The sequence below is a fragment of the Narcine bancroftii genome, chromosome 2, assembly GCF_036971445.1.
Source record: "Narcine bancroftii isolate sNarBan1 chromosome 2, sNarBan1.hap1, whole genome shotgun sequence".
In the NCBI taxonomy this organism is placed as follows: domain Eukaryota; kingdom Metazoa; phylum Chordata; class Chondrichthyes; order Torpediniformes; family Narcinidae; genus Narcine; species Narcine bancroftii.
This window is the reverse complement of record NC_091470.1, coordinates 307,710,671-307,732,388: the sequence shown is the minus strand read 5'-3', so window position 1 is coordinate 307,732,388 and position 21,718 is coordinate 307,710,671. Positions and strand designations below refer to the sequence as shown.

Genomic DNA, 21,718 nt, shown 5'->3' with positions numbered 1-21,718 from the left:
CCTGTATAGTTGCAGAAGAGCCTCCCTGCTTTTAAATTCAATCCTTCTAGCAATGAAGAGGATGATCAGCAATGATTGAATAGATTGTGGGAAACAGGAGTAAAATATGGTTTGAAAGAAACCAAAGCAAACTTCATTTAGCATCCTCCTCTAAGACTTTAAGATGCTGTGTCAACAGAATAAGCAATATCTGCATTATGGCAGTTTGGGCAACACAAATTGGCCTTTGGAAATCACAAATCGGTACCGAAAAAAATCTGGCTAATTGAATAAAAATTCACTTTTGTGAAATTATAAATGGGAAAAAAAAACTAAACACATGAATACAATTTTTTTTCCCCACTCGCAGTTTTTGATGCACGTGCAGATGACCTGGCTTCATGGCGTGCAAAAAAATTACGATGCAGACCATGTCTTCTTTGGCTTGGCTTCGCGGACGAAGATTTATGGAGGGGGTAAATGTCCACGTCAGCTGCAGGCTCGTTGGTGGCTGACAAGTCCAATGCGGGACAGGCAGACACGGTTGCAGCGGTTGCAGGGGAAAATTGGTTGGTTGGGGTTGGGTGTTGGGTTTTTCCTCCTTTGTCTTTTGTCAGTGAGGTGGGCTCTGCGGTCTTCTTCAAAGGAGGTTGCTGGCCGCCGAACTGTGAGGCGCCAAGATGTACGGTTTGAGGCGATATCAGCCCACTGGCGGTGGTCAATGTGGCAGGCACCAAGAGATTTCTTTAGGCAGTCCTTGTACCTCTTCTTTGGTGCACCTCTGTCATGGTGGCCAGTGGAGAGTTCGCCATATAACACGATCTTGGGAAGGTGATGGTCCTCCATTCTGGAGACGTGACCCACCCAGCGCAGCTGGATCTTCAGCAGCGTGGACTCGATGCTGTCGGCCTCTGCCATCTCGAGTACTTCGACGTTAGGGATTAAAGCGCTCCAATGAATGTTGAGGATGGAGCAGAGACAACGCTGGTGGAAGCGTTCTAGGAGCCGTAGGTGATGCCGGTAGAGGACCCATGATTCGGAGCCGAACAGGAGTGTGGGTATGACAACGGCTCTGTATACGCTAATCTTTGTGAGGTTTTTCAGTTGGTTGTTTTTCCAGACTCTTTTGTGTAGTCTTCCAAAGGCGCTATTTGCCTTGGCGAGTCTGTGGTCTATCTCGTTGTCGATCCTTGCATCTGATGAAATGGTGCAGCTGAGATAGGTAAACTGCTTGACCGTTTTGAGTTTTGTGTGCCCGATGGAGATGTGGGGGGGCTGGTAGTCAAGGTGGGGAGCTGGCTGATGGAGGACCTCCGTTTTCTTCAGGCTGACTTCCAGGCCAAACATTTTGGCAGTTTCCGCAAAACAGGACGTCAAGCGCTGAAGAGCTGGCTCTGAATGGGCAACTAAAGCGGCATCGTCTGCAAAGAGTAGTTCACGGACAAGTTTCTCTTGTGTCTTGGTGTTTGCTTGCAGGCGCCTCAATCACAATAAAGACCTTGATGAAGGGCTCATGCCTGAAACATTGGTTATGAATCTTTATCTTTGCTATATAAAGTACACTGTTTGACCTGCTGAGTTTCCCCTGCTTTGTGTTTTTACAATACAGAATATTTTTAGGAACACTATCCCTCATAATGTGGGGGGACCTCAATTTATTTTAGGATTTCTTAACTAATACTGTCCATCTCACACGATCTATCATACAATGGTGTTACTTGACCAACAGTGCAAAAATATTAGTGGACATCTGTAATGGAAGATTTAAACTGTGTTTTTTTACTTCTGCAGCTGCAAGGCTGAGAACCTGCTTGTTTTTTAGAATCAGCCAACATAATCCATTTACACCATGAGGCCCAGGATGCATATTTAGTAAACACACCTAAATTCCACCATGGGGCCCAGGATGCAGTTGAATCAAAAGACATTATCTAATTTACACTATGGGGCCCAGGGATGCATATGAATCAGTAGACATTATCCAACTTCCACCATGAGGCCCAGAGATGCAGTTTTCTTTTGTTGGTCGCAGACTGTCAGGAGGCCTTGAAGATAATTAAATCATTTGTTCAGAGATAAGATCTGAAGTAAACAACTTTTGCGTAATATAAGCCATGGTCCCACTCCTGAAGTTTGAGACTCTCCAAGAGGTGGCAACATCTCTCAGCAAGAAGAACTTCAAGAGTCCAGCTAATGTCTCAGTCAGGGGAGGTGGAGAAGCTACTACCGACGCCCAGACAACCTACTACAAGTGTGTAGTAGTCGCCTCGCTTTGGCAGTTGGGACCAGTCCAGGCATTGATAAGTATAATTGGGAAGGACTTGCATATTGTAGTGTGAATTCAGCTTTAGATTTAGTAATAAAGACTTGTATAAACTGAACTGCTCTCGGTGTGTGTGTCTATTTTCTTTCGGTAGCTCGAACACTGTGACCAATCTAAAACGAACAAAATGAGAGGTATAAGTTTACCCAAGACAACATCTGCATAAAGAATGCCTTTTTTAATTGCTGTCACCTTTATCAAATTTCAATTTAAGCAATTGTAATGAGAGCAGTTCTTACCATTTTGGAGTTTTCACTTGCCGATGCCATTAACAAGGCAACTGAAGAGTTGAGATTTCTGAGCAATTCAGTATTAATGGTTTCAGGAAACAAATTGTAGAAGTATTCACCATGGAAAAATCTGATGAAATTTCTCTGGGATGCCCCCGAAAGTGGCACAGAGAGTTCCACTGTATTCAATAGCAAGGAAACCAGATATTTACACTACAGGATCAAGAAACAAAAAATCGTCAAGAGAGCATCACCTTCAATACCTGGCAATATTAAAAATGCCACAGAAATTATCTTCAAATTCAATCTAATCTTCTTAAATTCATCTTATGCCTTTAAAGAAATAAACCTCTCAATATCCCTCACAAATGAATTACTAAATAAAGTTCTTACACCCAACCATGACATCATAGATGTGGTAGCAATAAGCTTGATTAAAATAACAACACAAGGAATTGTATCCATGTGAAGAGCTTAACTGCTTCTGATATCGTTATTCAAAACCTTGCTAATTGCATTCATTCTAACAAGAAAGAAAGCTTTTGACAACTTGTTGAATCTGATGGCAACTCACAAAATAGAATAGATTAACATTCTTTGAACTATTAAATTAGCAATTCTGAATGCTCAGAATGGAAAGATGCTGATTTATGACAAAGTTTATCAGCCAATGATATATTCTTCAGGCTATAATATTTTATGAAAAAAAGCAGGTCACCCTTTGAGGGCATCAGGTTTCATTAATCTTGGAACAATCTCTTACCTCCACTTCAAGGGAAAATGACAGTTGTAAAAGTCCATCTGCTAGCATCTTACTGCTAACATCTATTGATGGCAGGGACTTCCTCTCATCTCCAGGTGCCATTCCTTTGTAGACAGCTGATAAAAGCTTTGAATTCAGTGGCATGCTGTGACTCCCTGTCTGTAATAAAGTCGCATTTAGAACACTGTAATGAAATGGTAATTAACCAAATGTTTCTTTAAGTACGTACACAATAAAATTTAGTCAATCATTATTATTGAATCAGATTACCCAAACCATCTACACAAAAGGGAACTTTTATATAAACAGCAGGTAAAACATCTTGGATGTGGAAAAAAGGCCATTTGGAAAAACTCTCAGATTGAGAATTATACAGATCACTTTCCAAAATGTTTTCAGTGTTTTGATGTTGTGCACCTTTTTTTTGCTATAAGCTTCTGTTATTATGATTCTCAAGCCTTTCTTGGAGGTACAAACTGTACCTCCTGCCAATACTGAAGAGAAAATTTGACATAATGTTTGAAAAATTGATTTAAAAATGTCTAAATAAATATGCATGTTGCGTGAACCAGTTATCAATTTTATTTTTTCCATTGACTCTTAAAAACATATTCTCATCCCAACTAATTCTTATCATTCTTCCAGAGAGTGAAAGCCTCCCTATTCTTGAGTCTGCTACCAGGAATAGAGACGTACGGCACAGTGAAAACATTAATTTCTCTCTTCCTTCTGATGACACAAGTATATCTTTAACTCTGTGGAAGAAATAAGCACACACATGCATTTCCCTTAACTACACCAAAGTGAATTGATTGGTTTACTGTCATGTGAACCAAGATATGATTTTTTTTTGTGTGCTCTCCATACAAGTCAACCCAAACATAAATACAGCATGTAATGCAATAATTCTTCTTAAAAAAATGCAGGATATAGAATTTCAACAAACCAAAAAGTGCAGGGGATTGTGTGACTAGGACAAAGTGGTTGAAAAAGAGAAAAGTTCAGTTAAGCATTGCAGAGGCAATCATATTTTACTGATGAGAGGTCGATTCAAGAGTCTGATAATAGCAGGAAAGAAAATGCCCTTATTCTGGGGGGGGGGAGGGGGTTGTGTCTTTAATCTCATTTCAAGCTGGATTTAGATTGTTTATTTTGTGTGGGCCTCTGGTTGAATCACAATAAGTTACACAGTGAGAATGAGAGTGAATGAACACATGTTCAGAGGAAAGACAAGAACCATTGGGATGAAGAACCATAGATGTTTGCAATCACCTCAACAGGAATAATTCAGAATGCAACAATCAAACCAGATCACAGAATCATTGCCAAAAGACGCCCAATTAAAGTATCTGCTAAGTTCAAGGGGGAATTGAACAGAGAACATGAAGAGGCAGGGAAGAGGGGGTACAATAAATGTGTAGTTTAAAAGGTCATCATGGTTGACAAAGACATCGTGGACTATTCTTGTGCTGTAGTGTTTTTATGTTCTAATGAAATGCCATGCTTGTATTTGTTATTAAATGTTCAATTTGTCCTAAACTTTTACAGGTTGTTTGGATATTATTAAGAAACAAATAAATCACCTGTGGTTCAATTACACTGAACAAATTTTAATTCCTGGGAGTCAGTAACTTGGAGGATTTTTCCTGGGCCCAACACATGAATGGAATTGTGAAGAAAGTACATCAGCACCTCTACTTTCTCAGGAGTTTGCAGAGGTTTGCTATGACATCAGAAACCCTGGCAGACTTTTACAGTTGTGTAGTGCAAAGTGTGCTGACCAGCTGCATCATGGCCTGGTATGGAAGCATCAATACCTCGAAGCAGAAAGGCCTGCAAATGGTCGTGGACACAGCCTAGTACATCACAGGCAAGACACTTCCCACCATCTAGAAAATCTACATGGAATGCTGCCATCAAAGAGCAGCAGCAATCATCAAGGATGCACACCACACACTTTGTCTCTCGCTGCTGCCATCAGAAAATAGGTATGGGTGCCAATCGGTTCAGGAACAGTTGCTACTCCACCACCAACAGATTTCTAAACAACAAACTCAATCAGAGACTCATTTAAGGACTCTTACTTAGCACATTATTTATTAATGAATATTTAGTTTTTCTGTATTAAAGTTTATTTACATCATTTCTTTCTTTGTTTTCATTTCTCTCTTTTGTACACACATCTTTTCTTGAGTCCCGTTGTTTTCACTACCAATAAATATAAATTCTGTCTGGCCGAAGGAAAAAGAATCTCAGGGTTGTATGTGATATTGTGCATGTACTCTGACAATAAATCTGAACTGTGACATTTGAAAATTACCTGCCACTTCAAAACAGAGTTGAGAAGTTCAGCCTTGTAAAGCTGTTTGCATGCTGATAGGATGAAGCTTAACTTGTTATGATCTATCTGACTATATAGGTCCACACTGCATAGATCTTCAATGCTGTAGCACAAATTAAAACATAATTTAATGAAAGAATAAATTCAAATTTTGGGAATCTAAAAAAAAGCAACAAAATTATGTAAACACTCAATTATCACTTAATAATAATAAAATGTTTAAATATCATGCAGGCATTTTTTTTAAAAGATGACCTTGTGCAAAATCTCATGCTGAAATTTCACTGGCTCAGACTATTCATGTTGAAATGATTACCGGGGGCACATTTTATTTGATACATCTACCATGCAGTTTCTCCACATCATTTTTTTTCCAGATTCATACCCTGTGAAGAGTATGAATGTTTCCAAAGGTGATAGTCAAGGAAATTTTCAACCAAGGAATCATATTAGGGTAGCCTGAAATTGATTTTTCCTTTTACTTCATATTTACCAAATACCCTAATGCTTGGAAAGTTCATTTTAGTGAATCGAAGAGTAATCTTTCGGGTAGTGATCACTGTCTAATAATCAGTCATCCATTCACACTAAAGATGGTGAGAACTCCAACAATCTTTTCCTTTTTTACTGCAACAAAGTTAAAATATCCATACACTTGGTAGTAACTCCATTCCAAACCTTTGTTTTATCACATTCATATCTGATTTAACCTCAACAGGAACTTCATAGCCAATCCATAGCTGAAATTCTGAAACATTGCCATCACCTTCAGCCCCAACTATTCCACCCATTCTACTCTTCATCAACCTGAATTCATCTCACACTGCTACTGTCCATCCTATGCCAAACCACTCTCTCTACCATTAGTTCTATGTTCCCTGATTAGCATCTTTGAACATACCATACAACAGTACGGCAGCCCACAACGCCAGTGTCCAACATGATGCCAAGTTAAACTGAAATTCTGCGGCTTGCACAATACGTATCCCTCCATATTAATATGCTTATCTAGAAATCTCGGAAATGCTATTATACCCCCTCCTCTCCTCATAAAAATTAATGTCCACCAGTATTTGACATTTTACCTGGGAAAAAGATTCTGACTGTTCATCTTATTTATGCCTCTCAATAATTTTATGAACTTCTATCAGGTCTCCCCTCATCCTCCAAAACTGCAGAGAAAAAACCCAAGTTTGTACAATCTCTCATGATGGCTCATACGCTTTAATCCAGGCATCATCCTGATAAAGCTCTTCTGTACCTGTTCCAAAGCCTCAATATCCTTCCTGTATTGGAGTGACCAGAACCACACCCATTACTAAGTGCAGCCTAAATTAAGTTTTATATAGCTGTAACACGTCTTCCTCAGTTTTATTCTCAATGCCTTAACCAATAGGCCTTCTTTACCGCTATCAAGGGCTCTGATTTTGCGTTCCTAAATCTTGCATAATATCAAAATTTAAAATGCTCAATTATATGTTCATACCTGTTCATGGTTCAGTGTCGTTATGTCTATAATTTTAATCTTATGGAAATCTAAGAATCATCCAACATTTGTTCATCCAACATAACATGGCTCCTTTTCTCCACCATAGTAGCCACATCTTTAGCCATGCAGATTCACAGCTTAACCTCTCCATCTCAAGGCCATGACCAATTTTTGGCTCACCTCTCAATCTCTCTGCACCCACCTAATAGTTAATTTTGCCTAATTACACTCCTCACAATTACCTTTGGTATTTTGCAATGTTAAAAGTACAATGTAAATGCAAATTGTTTTCATACACCTTGGCAACTCATTGCCAAGGATTATATTGCTCTTTTTATTACTCAAAGACATTTTCCATCTTACCTCTGTGTTGTGATTCTTTTTCTCATGCTGTCTTCCAACATTTTGGAATAAGGTGATTTTACCACAGCTTTCAAAAGCCTTACACAACGGTCAGGCAAATCTTTCATCACTTGAACATCTGCCATATTAAACCCAACACTGGTTGGATCAGCCACAACTACTGCTATCAGTTCAAACAAATTGGAATTTAGCAAGTCTTTCTCGAGTACCTGAAGAGAAAATGGAAAGAAAGGAAATAAAAATTCCAAAAGCAATATTTAAATAACCAAAATCAATGAACAAAAACTTGTACTCATTAATTTGGAATTTAAATTCTGAGAACATTTGCTTCATTTTATTTTCTTCTGTTCTCCATAAAGAGGCTGCTTCAGTGTATTTATGTCAGCTATTCAGCAATGTGGAAAATTGCCCTATTATGCACAGCTCATAAATAGCAAGAGAAATACCATCCATCTTATTATGCAAAAGTTGTCCACTCCTATCGTCAGAAGAGTGATGGAAGGTGCCATGCACAGTGTAGTCACGCATCACTTATTCACCAATAAATTCCTTACGGTTGTCAAGATTTGGTTTCACGAAGTCCACTCTGCTCACAGCTTTGGGCCAAATATGAACCAAAGAGTTAAATTCCCAATGTGACATGAGAGTAATTGTCTTTGACATCAAATGTGATATCAAAGAGCCTAGTAAGTATCAAAAGGAAAGTACGCCATACCCTGCCAAAAAATCATTGAGGTCACTGAAGGTCAACAATCCCAGCTACAGAATATTAATGCAAGAGTGGTTCAGGACATGGCCAAGGGCAAGCCATCTTCAGCAATTTCATCCACAATTTCTCTTCCATAAGGCTAAAATATTTGTTTATGCAGCTCCTCAGTAAGCAGTCCTCACCTCCATACCCCAACACCCCATCAATATTTAGGCATGGGCTGATAAAAATTTGTGCCACTTAAATGCCAGGTAAATGATTGTCTTCATTGAATCTAACCACTTCCCTATGACATTCAGTATTCCCACTGCCAAATCCCCAGAGTTTTTTGGGGGAAAAGTAGTGGGTTGGGGGTGGGGGTTTGGAGAGAGGGAGTTCAGTCGTGACTGGACAAACCATGCTATTTTCTGGCTGCAAGAGTGTTTTGATTGTTCATTTTTCTCTGCGGATCCTGCCAGATCTGCTGAGTCCTTTCAGCTTCTTAATGACTGCAAAGATGGAAATGAACGGACATCCACAAGTTCTTTATCAATTATTACAGCAGAGCTTGATATGGTTGGGATTAGCTTCAGAACAACAGCCTGGACTCAATATTCCAATTTCCCATTTTGTCATGAGAAATATCAAGTAACAGGTATTGTTTCACAATACTAATGTTTAATACTGGGGCACTCTCAATGCTATAGGAAATGGTCACATTTAGAAGAATTCAAATAACTTTTACATAAGAGAATGAAAAAGAAATCAAAAGAATGTTAATTAATAGCTTCTGTATTTATGGGCTGCTGAAGTTAAATCATCACAGATCCTCATATTTGTCAAGATTGGCCAACAGGCTGGGACAACACACCAATGTCAGAGGATTACTGAAAATAACTATCAACTTTCAACAGTCGATTAGCATTGCACTGTGAGACAGAGAGGCAGAATGCACATTTAGCAACTTAATTTTACACACTAATGATATTTGCATCAAGTACATGGTTGAATGGAACTAGAAAAACAGATAATATAGCAAATGAAAAGCATTTGCAAAGCAAAGTTGACCATAAATGTGCATCTCCTACAGATTTACTTCATGTTGTAAAACTCCATGACTCTCAATGCAAGTGCACAGAAAACACAAGAACTTTAATTACTACCTTCCAGAAATCTTGCTGGCAATTCTCCAGAACCATACTAACGAACTCCATAATCCGGACAATAATTGTGCATTTACTATAACTGTATTCTTCTTTTTCTCTTGGACTGTAAAGTATGCCCTTGATCCCATAAGCAAAGCACTTCTCTGCAGCTCCAATGTCATTCATTGCAAGATTTTTTAGAAAGAAATTTATTGCTTTTAGGAAACCAGATTTCTGGGAAGTACCTGCAAAACAACACCAAAAATACATGTATGACATTTAACTTTTTGCTCAATGTTCCAAGAATTTCCACTCTTCCCTTCTTCCAACGTGGTCTCGAGAGAGAGGAAAATTTCACTGTGCACTGCAGCACAAGATCTGCCAATCACATGCAACACGATTCACAAGACTGAGAACAATAAACTCACATTTTGAATAGAAAATATGCAAAGAGGGAAACTTGTCTTTATGGTGCCCAATAATATATTTACAGGAACTTAGAGAATTATAGAATTGCAGAGAATTGTAGCCTCGCAAGTAGATGGGTGGTAGAGGTGGAATCTTTGCTTTCATTGGGAGGGACATTGAGTATAAATGTAAAGAAGCTATGTGGCAGCAATAAAAAATTTTGGTTAGGACGCATTTGGAGTATTGTGTACAATTCTGGTCACCTCATTACAAGAAGGATGCGAAAGCTTTGGTTACGATAGAGAAGAGACTTACCAGTTACATTTGCCTGGATTAGAGGATATGTCCAAATGGGGAGAAATTGGATAAATTTGGGTTGTTTTCTTTGAAGCAGAGGCTGAGGGGAGGCATTAGAGAAGTTTATAAAATTATGAGAGGCATAGATGGCGTAGACAGTCAGGATCTTTTTCCCAGAGTAAAAATATAACATGTGTTTAAGATGACGGGCAAATTTTAAAGGAGATGTGTGTGGCAAGTTTTATTTATATAGGTGTCTATAACAGGCTGCCAGGAGTGATGTTCTGCTTCATGTATGGTGCAAACACGTAGGCTTCTATGTTCGTTATAGATAAAAAATTACAATCTTCATTTAAAATAAAGGAAATGTACAATATTCACAAACATTAAAGCACTCTTTAAAAGAATTATTGCACTAAAAATAGAGACACAGTTTAAATCAAATAAAAGGAAACTCCCAGGCGCTTCTTTCACTGGTTTCAATTAATGTAATCTATAGCTCAGCACAAGGATTTCCCAATCTAGGGGCTCAGAAATCTGAGTGGATCTGCAATGTTCACTTGGGCTCCCTGAGAAGACTATTGGAGCAGCAGAAGTGGTGTGAAAAAAAAACCAACACAGCCAAGTGGGTAAGTCTGTGTTACTCATTCTCTTACTGGTGGGAGTGCTGGGCTAGTGGCTCATCCTTATGTGCTTTCGCGGCAAACAAAAGCGAACAAATTTTGTGCAATGTACATGTCAAATCCGATACCTTGGGGGAAAAAAAAGAGAGGCAAATGTAACAAGTATATGGCATCCCAATCAATGGAGGAAATGAAATACTGAAAATTTTTGGTTCTTCACACCAGAAAATGAGGTAGATTGGACTTTAGGATCTTGATGAGTACAGAAATGTTGTTTACAGCCCATTGAGACAAACAGTAACTGCATTCAAAATCAACAAAAAAGAAACTCACCAAGAAGCTCATTTGCTTTGAGTATATGGAGCCCGATAAATGTATTATAACAGTCGAGAGCTGCCAGCAACATATCCATCCATTGCACAGTTGCTCTTACACTAAAGGGGTCCTGAAGATCATTAAGCGTGGGATTGGAAATGATTCCGGAACAACTGGCGTTCTCATTTCCAGCACCCTCAAACTTATTAATAAGAAATGAAATATCATTCTCCTTTAGAATTCCATCCAGCCAAGATGACGGCGTTTGGTTTCCTTAAAATAAATACATAGTTGCACTTTGAAGAATGAAGACAGACGACAACTGGAAAAACAGTAAATAAATAAAATGGTACTGTGAAGGTTCAATGCACAATGTTACTAATAATATGATGCAGGGGCAGACTGGGAGTAAGATACGTGGAAGAAATAAAGGAAAGTAAAACTGGGAATGAAAAAGGCATGGAACATCCTCATACTGCCTTTGGAATGGCCAACAAAGCCTGCTAGTCAATCACCACACTTTATTGCACCACAGACCATACACAAGTCAAAGTGAGTAATGACATTGTTAGGGAAGTGTGTTTCCTATTAGGTTTGAATGAATCAATACTGGAAGACCATTAACTGAAATCATACACTATAGGTGATCATCCATGTCATGGCTTTCTGTAATGCAAATCTATTTTTTTTTTAATTTAGACATACAACACGATAACAGGCCATTTCAGCCCACAAGTTCATGCCACCCAATTACACCAAAATAACCTACACCCTCAGTACATTTTTGAACGGTGGGAGGAAACTGGAGTACCCAGAGGAAACCCACACAGACACAAGCAGAACACACAAACTCCTTGCAGACAGCGATGGATTCGAACCCGTCACTGGCATTATAAGAGTCTTGCGTTAACCACTAACACCATGTTAACTGTACTGTCCTAAATTTTCCCCATCCATTACCATCATTTTGGAGTTTAGGAAGATGAGGTGGCATCGTATTGAGACATAAAATTATGAAAGGAAGTGCTAAGATAGAAGCAGGGAGTATGTTTCCATTAGCAGTGATATTAGGACGAGACGACGTAGCCTCAAGATTCAAGGGAGTAGATTTAAGAAACTGCTTCTCCCAGAGAGTAGTAAATTAGTGCAATTCTCTGAACAATAAATTAGTTCTTCTTTCTTTGGCTTGGCTTCGTGGATGAAGATTAATGGAGGGGTAATTTTTAATAGCAGCTAACTTATTACATGTATTTAAGACACTGTTGCACAGATTTTTAAACAATAGGGCAATTAAGGGTTATGTGCGGAATACACAAACTTGCTGAGAAACTCAGCTACAATCATTTAGGATAATGAAGTAGGCTCATCAGGCCTGATGGCCTCCTCCTGTTTCTATTTCTTACATTCAAGTTTATTATCATGTTTCAAAATGCAGTGACAGAGGTTGTTTTGCAAGCAGACATTTCAAACATAATACAAGGAAGAGACAGCACAAAAGTACAGTTACGAGGGATCAGCTGGTACACAGCAAACACAATTTCCAACAAGGGGAAAGGTGTTTTCACAGGATGCATTTCTCTCATGTTAAACCATTTTAATTAGCAATGACAAAGTTATCATGATTATTTAATAGCTGTGACCAACATTGGACTCAGGGGGCAGACATACCTCGTGCAAAATGAACAACACATTTTTTTAGCCACTCAATACTGTGGGCAATAAGATTTAGATATGACATCTCTGCGTTGATTACATTGGCAATCACAACCATGTCCCTTCTCTGCCACGCCCCTTCCAGTCTGAGTGCATCTTCATCCAACAACCATTTTTCCTGACACTCCAGGCTTGTGGATTTGGAGGATTTAGGAAGTGGGGATATCAGATAAAGGGATGGGACTCAAGATTTGGGGTTCATGAGAGAAATGTGGTTTAGGAGCAGTTCAGGGAGTTAACGTGCAACTGGAGTAAAGGCTGAGAGATTAATTTAAGGAACTGGCCATGGCTAATGTGCTCCCCAAAATGTGATGCATCAGAGATGCCTTGCAGATGAAAAGCACAGCATTGCTGCATCCTGAGATGTTTGTTCATGTCTTCAGCCTGGAGAGGGCATGACAATAGAAGAACCACCTGTTACAGCCAATCTAATCACCTCAGTAACTTCACATCCATAGCCCATAACATTAAGTAAATGAAAATTTTTTTAAAAACTCTACAAAATTTGTTGCTTCTCTCCAATTTTGTATGTAGTTATTTCTTTCCACTGCCCCTCCCCAAGTTAAATTCTGTAAGTTAATTTCCAAAATGTAGTTAAGGGAGTACAGTTGTACTCAGCTACAGCAATGTTATTGACAATGTTTCACTACTGCGGCAAAGTTTCTTGCGATTTGAATATTTCCCACTCATTTTCTATAAATACAGTGTTAATTTAACTGAATTTAAACCCCAGAAATAGTCCTGTGAGATTTGAACCAGATATGGTCTGTAGATTGTTACTCCATCCATCTGGATGACTAAAAAACTTTGCACACTGTTCATTATGAAGTGTAATCTGTCCTGTTTTTAAAATGATAAATCCCTGGAGTTCAAAATGTTAATTGAACAAACAACTTGCTTTGTAGAGAGATAGATCCAAAGTAGTGGCTGAGTATCTCCTCGCACTGCATCAGTTAATCCTGCCCTAATGTTCCTCACACAATAAACAGTGGGAGCTTTTATTAGTGCATTAATTAAACTCCAGCAGACTTGTATGCACTTGACCTCGCAAAATTTAGCTGTGCCAATCTACATTTTCTGATTTTTTGGCATGCAATGAGATGTGTTCTTCGGGATGCACTACTTTTAAAATGGTACCTGTGAATTTGATTAACTTGGCATGGCAGTCCCTCAGTTTGAAGTCATTTTATTACTGCCAGTTGAAGATTTAAGAATATTGTAATTGTATATTAAACCTGCCCATCTTTTACATTCTTGAGATGGAGAGTACTTGGAATTTATGCTGGAGATGCTATCTTTAATTTACAAACTCCACCATCAGACTCCTCAACAACAAATTCATTCAGGGATTCATTTAAGGACTCTTATATATGGACTTTATTGTATTTTTTTAATTCTCTCGGTATTGCACAGTTTGTTTACATTCGTTATCGGTTTACAATCCCTTATTTGTTTACATTTATACGCAGTGTACAGTTGTTTTTTGCACTACCAATCAGTGGTAATTCTGCCTTGCCCGCAGGAAAAAGAATCTCAGGGTTAAATGTGATGTAATGTATGTACTCTGACAATAATTTATTTTAAGATTCAGTTTCAGATTTAAAGATAATAGATATTTTCCTTTCAAAAATAGAAAAACTATACACACCTGGCAAATATGGAACGAGTTCGTAGAAGAGTACCATACATTTGTGTCTGCACTCTGTTTGGGGTCGTCCACACTGAACCAACAGCCACAGGACAACATCTGTTAAACACACCATCTGCTCAGAGCAAAATCCCCTGCAGAAATGCACAATACAAAAGACATATTTTAATCAATACAGTTTCTTCTTCAAAGATATTAAGGCTTCAATGGTCTTTTCTGTTTTCTGCTTGAGCCATGCACTTAGAAGTATAGTACATTAAAATTTCTAACCCAAATCTTCCTCACTTCATGAAAATGATATCACAAATGGTTAGTTTGTAGGTGCAACAGTTAATCAAGGAGGCAAATGAGTTTCTGGCTTTTATTGCTAGAGGAAAAGAATTTAAGAGCTTGGAGGTCCTGCTGCAACTGTACAGGGCAGTGGTGAGGCTGCAGCTGGAGTAGTGTGCAGTTCTAGCCTCCTTCCATGAGAAAGGATATTCTGGCTATGAGTGTCACCAGATTGATTCTAGAAATGAGTGGTTTGCTTATGAGAAGAGATCAAGTAGCCTGGAATTATAGACAATGGAGTTCAGAAAGATGAGTGAGGAATCTTGTGTAAACTCAAGAAAGGAATAGGTAAGATTGGAGGGAGGTTGTTTCCATTGGCAGGTGGTACTTGAGATAGAAGACACAGCTGTAAGATTTGGGGGAGTAGATTTAAGACAGAAATTAAGAGGATTTGCTTCTCCCGCAGGGTAGTGTATCTGTTTAATTCTCTGACCAAGGAACCAGAAGAGGCTGCCTCACTGATGTATTTAAGACACAAAGTTAGAATTTTAAAGAATAGGGAAATTCAGGATTATGGGAAGTGGCGGGTAGATGGAGTTGAGTCCATGGCAGATGCAGGATATTGCAGATACTGGAATCTGAAGCTCAACACAATATGCTGGAGGAACTCAGTGGAACAAGCAGCAGAAGTGGGAAAAAATAATGGTCAACCTTTCACACTGAGACCCTTTATCAAGTCTGGGGAAATGTAGTGGAGAAGCCGCTAAAGAGGACAGTGTGTGAGGGGTGAAACAGGGCCTGCATGTGGGACTGGTAAACCAGGTAGTGGTGAAATATGACAGACACAAAAGATTAGCAGATACCAAAGTAAGGGAGGGAGATGCAAGAAAAAATAAGGGGTCAGGTAGAGGAAGATGAGTCAAAGGGTGGAGTAGGTGATTAGAAGATAAAGGGTACAGTTACGAACCCAAAAGACCCCAAAACCCAGCTGCAATAGATATTCACCAAGACAAATGGTTACTTAAACAAAAAGTTGCTTTTAATTATCTTTAAACATGAAAACAGAATTCCACTTTAACTTATCACTATTGACTTAACTAACCTAACTTAACCCCTTTCTAATTCTAAGCAAACGTGCATGTAATGTGTGTGTAAGTTCAGAAAAGTTCTTTGGTTCACAGTCCAATCTCACTTCTCATTCCTCCAAGTTCACTGGTTGCAGGGAATTCTTATACTGTGCACAGAATTTAATATTTATAAAGTTCACCAGGCTTTGGTGCTTGAAAGGTAAATGGTTACGGCTCAGGAGGTTCTTGTTGGTTTTCAGAGAGAGATTCGTTGTACGCACCCCAGCCACTTCAGTGTCTTGCAGAAGAAATTTGCCCCTTCAGGGTTCTCCAGATGATAACCTCTTTCTTTCAGGTCACCACAGAGTTCCTTTTTGTTTCTCTTATTTCAAGTGAAACATTAGACAGCCAGTCCTCTCCTCTTGCATGAACCACAAGGGCTTTGACCAAGCTGAAAAAAGCACTTACAAACCATCTTCCAAATAGGGTTTTCTAGAAGCTTGCCAGCTTGTCCTGTTCCAGTCCCAGCTGCTGTTTCTGGCTGTAACACTGTAAGATTTCTCTCACTGTAGATTTCTCTCACCCACCACAGAGAGAAAGGCTGTTTGACACTCTCTGCTTGCCAAACCACATGACCTTTTTAGAACAGCAAGTTCCCTTCCAGACAAAAGGCAGCTCTGACAAGCTCTTTCATCTGTTGCCTTTTTGTAAACAACAATCCATTAGTGAAGTCTCTTGGGCATTCTCCAAAGCTCTTGAAAAGGCTGTGAAGTCAATATGTCTAGCATTATCAGAGCTCCAGTATTTCAAATATGATCTGTTTTAAAGTGTTTGTATGTAAACTACTCTAACAAACGTTCCCAATTTATCTCCCAAAAACATATCTATATATTCTGTCACAGAGGGAATGAGAGGGGAGTTGAAATAACAGGCAACATGGAGCAAATTCCAAATCCCTAGTCTGTACTGTCTCATCTTCACCTTAGATGTCTACTTCCTGTACACCACTGTCCCCATCAGGAAGGTCTCAAAGCCATTTTAAGACTTTATGCTGAGGCAAGCAACCTTCTAATTTGAGATAGCCTCAGGCAAGGAAATTTCCTCACATCACTTATCGTGGCAAGTCTCCCAAAATCTAATATGCTTCATTGCAATCACCTCTTGAGAAGAATAACTCCAATCATAAAGCCCTTCCTGCTTCGTCTTTCTACATTATAATCCTAATCATCCATGAACCATTTTAATGAACCTTCTCTGCACTGCCCTTAAGGCAGGTACATCCTTCCTTAATGAAGACCAAAAATGTATTCAGGACATTCAGGGAAACAAAATGATTCTGTTTATACAGACATCCATAGGTTGGAAATGCTAAATAAAAGTCACTCACTAAATATGGTAGCCGTTTCTCCTTGCTATTTAATAATGAATAACATCAAATTCACACAAGACTGATAAGAAAGAACATTTAACTAAAAAATGGAGAGGGGGGAAACTAGTTCCACCATTCATATAAATGAGTGTAGGTACATACTTCAGAGTTTTGAATTAAATATTATAGCTCATGTAAGCTAGGTGTTCATAACCAGGGACAGCCTGTACAGTTTTCCAGATATAATTGCAGCAAGGCTTCTTTATTCTTATACTTCAGTGGAAATCAACAATTTGTTTCCATCTGACTATTCCAATCTTCATTTTACCTACACAACTTTGGTCTTTACTCTACACAGACTTTCCTCTGTCCTCTCCAACCTCTGCACTGCTTGTGTTCTCATAGTTCCAGATCTGATTAAGGGTCATTGACTGAACCATTGCCTCAGTTTCTCCCCCCACAAATGCAACCCTGCGTGCTAAGTTTATCATGTTTTCATTTTTGCTTCAAATTTCCAGCATGTGCAATTTTTTTAAATTCATTCAGACAACTGCCTGCTAATTCTCTGCAGATGAAGTCGAATTTCAGTTGCATAAACCTAGCTCATAGCGTTATCCTGCTCACTTTCCAAAGACTGATACACAAGCATTCTTTACAAAACGGTAAGGATAAACAAAATAAAATTAAACAGTGATACGACAAAATGTTGTACAAAAAGATCTGGGGACTTGGGCTCTGAGTAATGAAACACAGGAAGTCTGCATGCAAGTACAGTAGGTCATTCGGAAGGCTTATTAGAATGGACTGGAGGAATTTCTTCTCTCAGAAGGTTGTGACATATTAGAGTGAAGCAAGCAAGTCTGCAAACACTGCAATTGTAGTAAATACACTAAAGTGCTGGAGAAACTCAGCAAGTCTTGCAGCGTCCAATATCTTGACGAAGGGCTCAGGCCCGAAACTTTAATTATATATCTATGCCTCCTACGAACACTGGGGGATTTGCTGAGCTTCTCCAGCAATTTTTTTTTTGTTTACTGCAACTCTAAAATTCTCTACAGTGACATTGAATGGACATGTGGGAGACCAACATATTTAAAATATTAGAGAGTCTCAGGTTATTGGCAGAGCAATGAAAGTGGTGCTAAGGCCAAGACTGGACTGGTCATGATCTTACTGAATGTGGAGTGAGCTTGACTGGCCCACTGCTCTTTCTTTTGTTCTTAAATTATTTTATTCATAATTCACCTAATTAGGTTGTGGTTGGACAAAGTGCACGGTGTCACTCTGTCTTTGAAGAGACGAACAATTGTGAGTGATTGTGGAAATGAAGATAACTGATCTCACTCATATTATTTTAAAGTGCACCTACAAAATGAGGAAAACTAAAACAAAATTAGGCTACACTGTACTACCCAGTCCAATATACCACTGAGACTCACTCTACAAAGTTGTCACTTTAAATTATGCAGGAAATGGAGGGATATGGATCGTGTGCAAGTAGAAGAGATTTTGTTTAATTTAGTACCATGTTCTGTGGAAATGCCATGGGTTAAAGGTTCTGTTCTTGAAATACACTGTTCTGTCTTCTAAAAGTAATGAAGTATCTATGGAATGTTTGTCACCAATCAGCCTCTTCCCAGAATTAAAATGTGAAACATGAAAACATCATTTTACATGCAATGGATTACTAATGGCAAATGCACACCCTTTCCAAGTTATGAAGCCAAAACGTTCATAATATGCAACAGACAAACCTGGGCACACGCCTTTTGACACGTATATTCAAAGTACGAGCTTTCTGCTTTATAATGCGCTTCAGGTGATCAATAACATCACTGCACTGCTGAATTGTACCTACAGAGGAAAAAAATATCCATTTGCTTTTATTATTTTAAAATAAATTATTACCAAAGAACATCTCAATATGAATCTGGGGGAATTAAAATTACATTGTTAAGAAATTTCCAATTGATAGCAATGATGTCTCAACTACATATAAACAACTATGAAAAAAAGAACAAGTGGAAACATTTCTTTAAATATTATCACAGAAACTTAATAAATTAGAAATATGAAAAAGAACTTACCCAATGATTTATCATCTACATGTGCGAGGGCAAGGCTTTCCACATATACAACCAATATTTCAAACACAAACTGGTCAACTAAAGCATTTTCTTCCCTGGAAAAACAGCATTGTTGTTGGTGAATAAAAAAAAACATACAGATCTTGTATATCAGTGTGTCTAAAAGCTCCCTTGAAGAATATAATTTTGAATTTAAAGTTAAATGTTTAAAATTTTAAAATGTAGACATAGAGCATGGTAACAGGCCCTCCCTTTCAGCCCACAAGCCTGTGCCACTTGACATATTGAATGGTGGGCGGAAACCTATACAGATACAGGGAGAACGTAAAAACTCCTTACAGACAGTGCCAATTTCAAATCCTGTTCACTGATGCTGTAACAGCGTTGTGCTAACCAGCAGTTAAGATGTTTCTATGCACCTCAGAATTCATTTTGATATCAGGAGTTACATCATGAAGATTAAGTGTACCTGTGGCAGCCATTACACCCCACCACCATGTTTCATAAAAAAGGTGACATGCTTTCAATCTTAGGCAGTTCCTTTATGCCTCCACACTTTGCCCCTGCCATCACTCTGATACAGGTTAATCTTGGTCTCATCTGTCCACAAGACCTTTTTCCAGAATTCTGCAGGCTCTTTTAAATATTTTTTGACGAACTGTAATCTGGCCATCCTGTTTCTGTGGCTCGCTATTGGTTTGCAACTTGCAGTGTAGCCTCTGTATTTCTGTTCATGAAGCCTTCTGCAGACATTGACACATCCATACCCTGCCTTCTGAAGAGTATTTCGGATCTATTGAACTGGCATCTGGGGATTTTTCTTCATTATGATGAAAATTCTTGTGTCATCAGCAGTGGAGGTCTTCTTTGGCCTACCAGTCCCTTTGTGATTACTGAGCTCGCTAGTAAACTCTTTCTTCTTAAGGTTTGAACAATGTCTCTTACTGTTTTATTCTTGTTTTTGAGCTTCATAATGGCTTCTTTGACTTTCATTGGCGCAACTCTGGTCCTCATGTTGAAAAATGGCAAAAACAGACTCCAAAGGTGATCAAAAGCTTAGAAGTAAGCCTAGCGATCTTATATTGCACCAATGAAGCAATTAAACATACCTGAGTAATTACAAAGACCTGCGAAGCTAAATATTCAAAACATTATGATGCCCTGGAATGGGGGAACTATGTAAAATAAATTCTGTAATTTTTATATTGTCAAATCAAAATGTATACAAATAACCTTGAATAAAGTCTGGAATTTGCACTGCAATCAAATGTGAATTGTTTGATTACAAATTTAAAACTGTGGAGCACAGGGGGAAATAAAGGAAGAAAGTATCTTTGTCCCAAACATTATGGACGACACTGCATATTTTATGTCACAATTTTTAACATGGCAGTGAGATTGTTTTGGGTACAAAGTAGATTTTAAAGATGAAGATAAGAAGTTTATGAAAGGGATTCAAGCTGATATGGTCTCAGTAGTTAATATCAATATTGGGACAAATAAGAGAAAAAAACAGGAAGAATTAGGGTAGAAATATGAGGCTTCAGAAGAAAGAGTGAAGAAAGGTTGTTGAATGATTTTAAATCACTCCCGACGGATCACATGCCAGCAGAGGCCATTGAGAACAGAAGTAATGGGTAGACAAGATTGAATTCTATATCATTACATGTGGTTGAATTTTTTCAAATTCGACTTCTGAAAAATTGAGGATAAATGTTTCTCGAAAAAAAGCCCTGTTGATAAAAAAATGTTTTGCTTTGAGTGGCATTGGAGCTGAACCAGAGTGGAGTTGAGCAATATTGCTGAAATAAAGCAAATAACACACAAGAGTTATTTGGAATAAGAGCTTTGACATTTGGTCAAGGTCAAATATGATTCCAAGGTTCTGTGTCCTTGTGCAACATCAACAAGTGATTAAAATGGGAGAATGAGAGCCACAATGGAGGACTGATGCTTCTGAACACGGCTAAAAAATTGAGCTTCAATCCTCTCAATATTTATTTGGAGGATATTTTGCAAAAGTTTATTTGGCAGTGAAAGCAATTTCTGGCTCAAATGATGTGGCAGAAAAAAACTGCATATCATCAGCTTACAGAGGAAGTGAATGTGAGTCAAGCTGATGCATTTCAAGGACAAAATTCAGATAAAGTAGAAGGAGTGGTCGAAGTATGGTTCCAGGAATACATGGTAATCGTATGGAACTAGAAAAGAAAATATTCTCAAGCTGGCCAATTTAGATAAATTGAGTGGACTCTGTTAGGTCTGCTTTGTTCATGAATGAGTGAGACAAACACCAGACTGAGTCGAAATCAGGGTTCTTTGTTCTTTATTACCGGATTGTAACACTTGCGACTAACCATGTTAGTCGGAGAATGCATTCTGCCGTTATCAGCAAAATGGAGATTTTTTATACCCTTGGATATGTGCTTAGAACATCATCATATCATTACTTGTCCAATGACTAAAACTGTTGCTATCCTTTCCCTGCTAGCTTCCTGCCTCTCAATCCATCAATGTCTCTCTTATCTTGTAAGTACAAGGATGCATTCACATCTTGTTACAGCCCTGCACATTCCCATCTCATGATGTTTTACCTTACA

General features: G+C 38.5%; 1 protein-coding gene across 3 annotated transcripts in view; it reads right to left on the bottom strand.

Annotated features, from left to right (window-relative positions):
- Window positions 1-21,718, bottom strand: part of prkdc (protein kinase, DNA-activated, catalytic subunit) — a 287,184-nt gene that overhangs the window by 147,334 nt on the left and 118,132 nt on the right. For all 3 annotated transcript variants that reach the window (XM_069921531.1, XM_069921532.1, XM_069921533.1), the window contains exons 28-36: window positions 19,119-19,213; window positions 18,786-18,885; window positions 14,326-14,459; window positions 10,983-11,237; window positions 9,340-9,566; window positions 7,489-7,697; window positions 5,616-5,739; window positions 3,296-3,454; window positions 2,542-2,745 (exon numbers count right to left, since the gene is read on the bottom strand). In XM_069921531.1, the coding sequence (XP_069777632.1) occupies window positions 2,542-2,745; window positions 3,296-3,454; window positions 5,616-5,739; window positions 7,489-7,697; window positions 9,340-9,566; window positions 10,983-11,237; window positions 14,326-14,459; window positions 18,786-18,885; window positions 19,119-19,213 (1,507 nt within the window). The remainder of the gene's footprint in view (window positions 1-2,541; window positions 2,746-3,295; window positions 3,455-5,615; window positions 5,740-7,488; window positions 7,698-9,339; window positions 9,567-10,982; window positions 11,238-14,325; window positions 14,460-18,785; window positions 18,886-19,118; window positions 19,214-21,718) is intronic.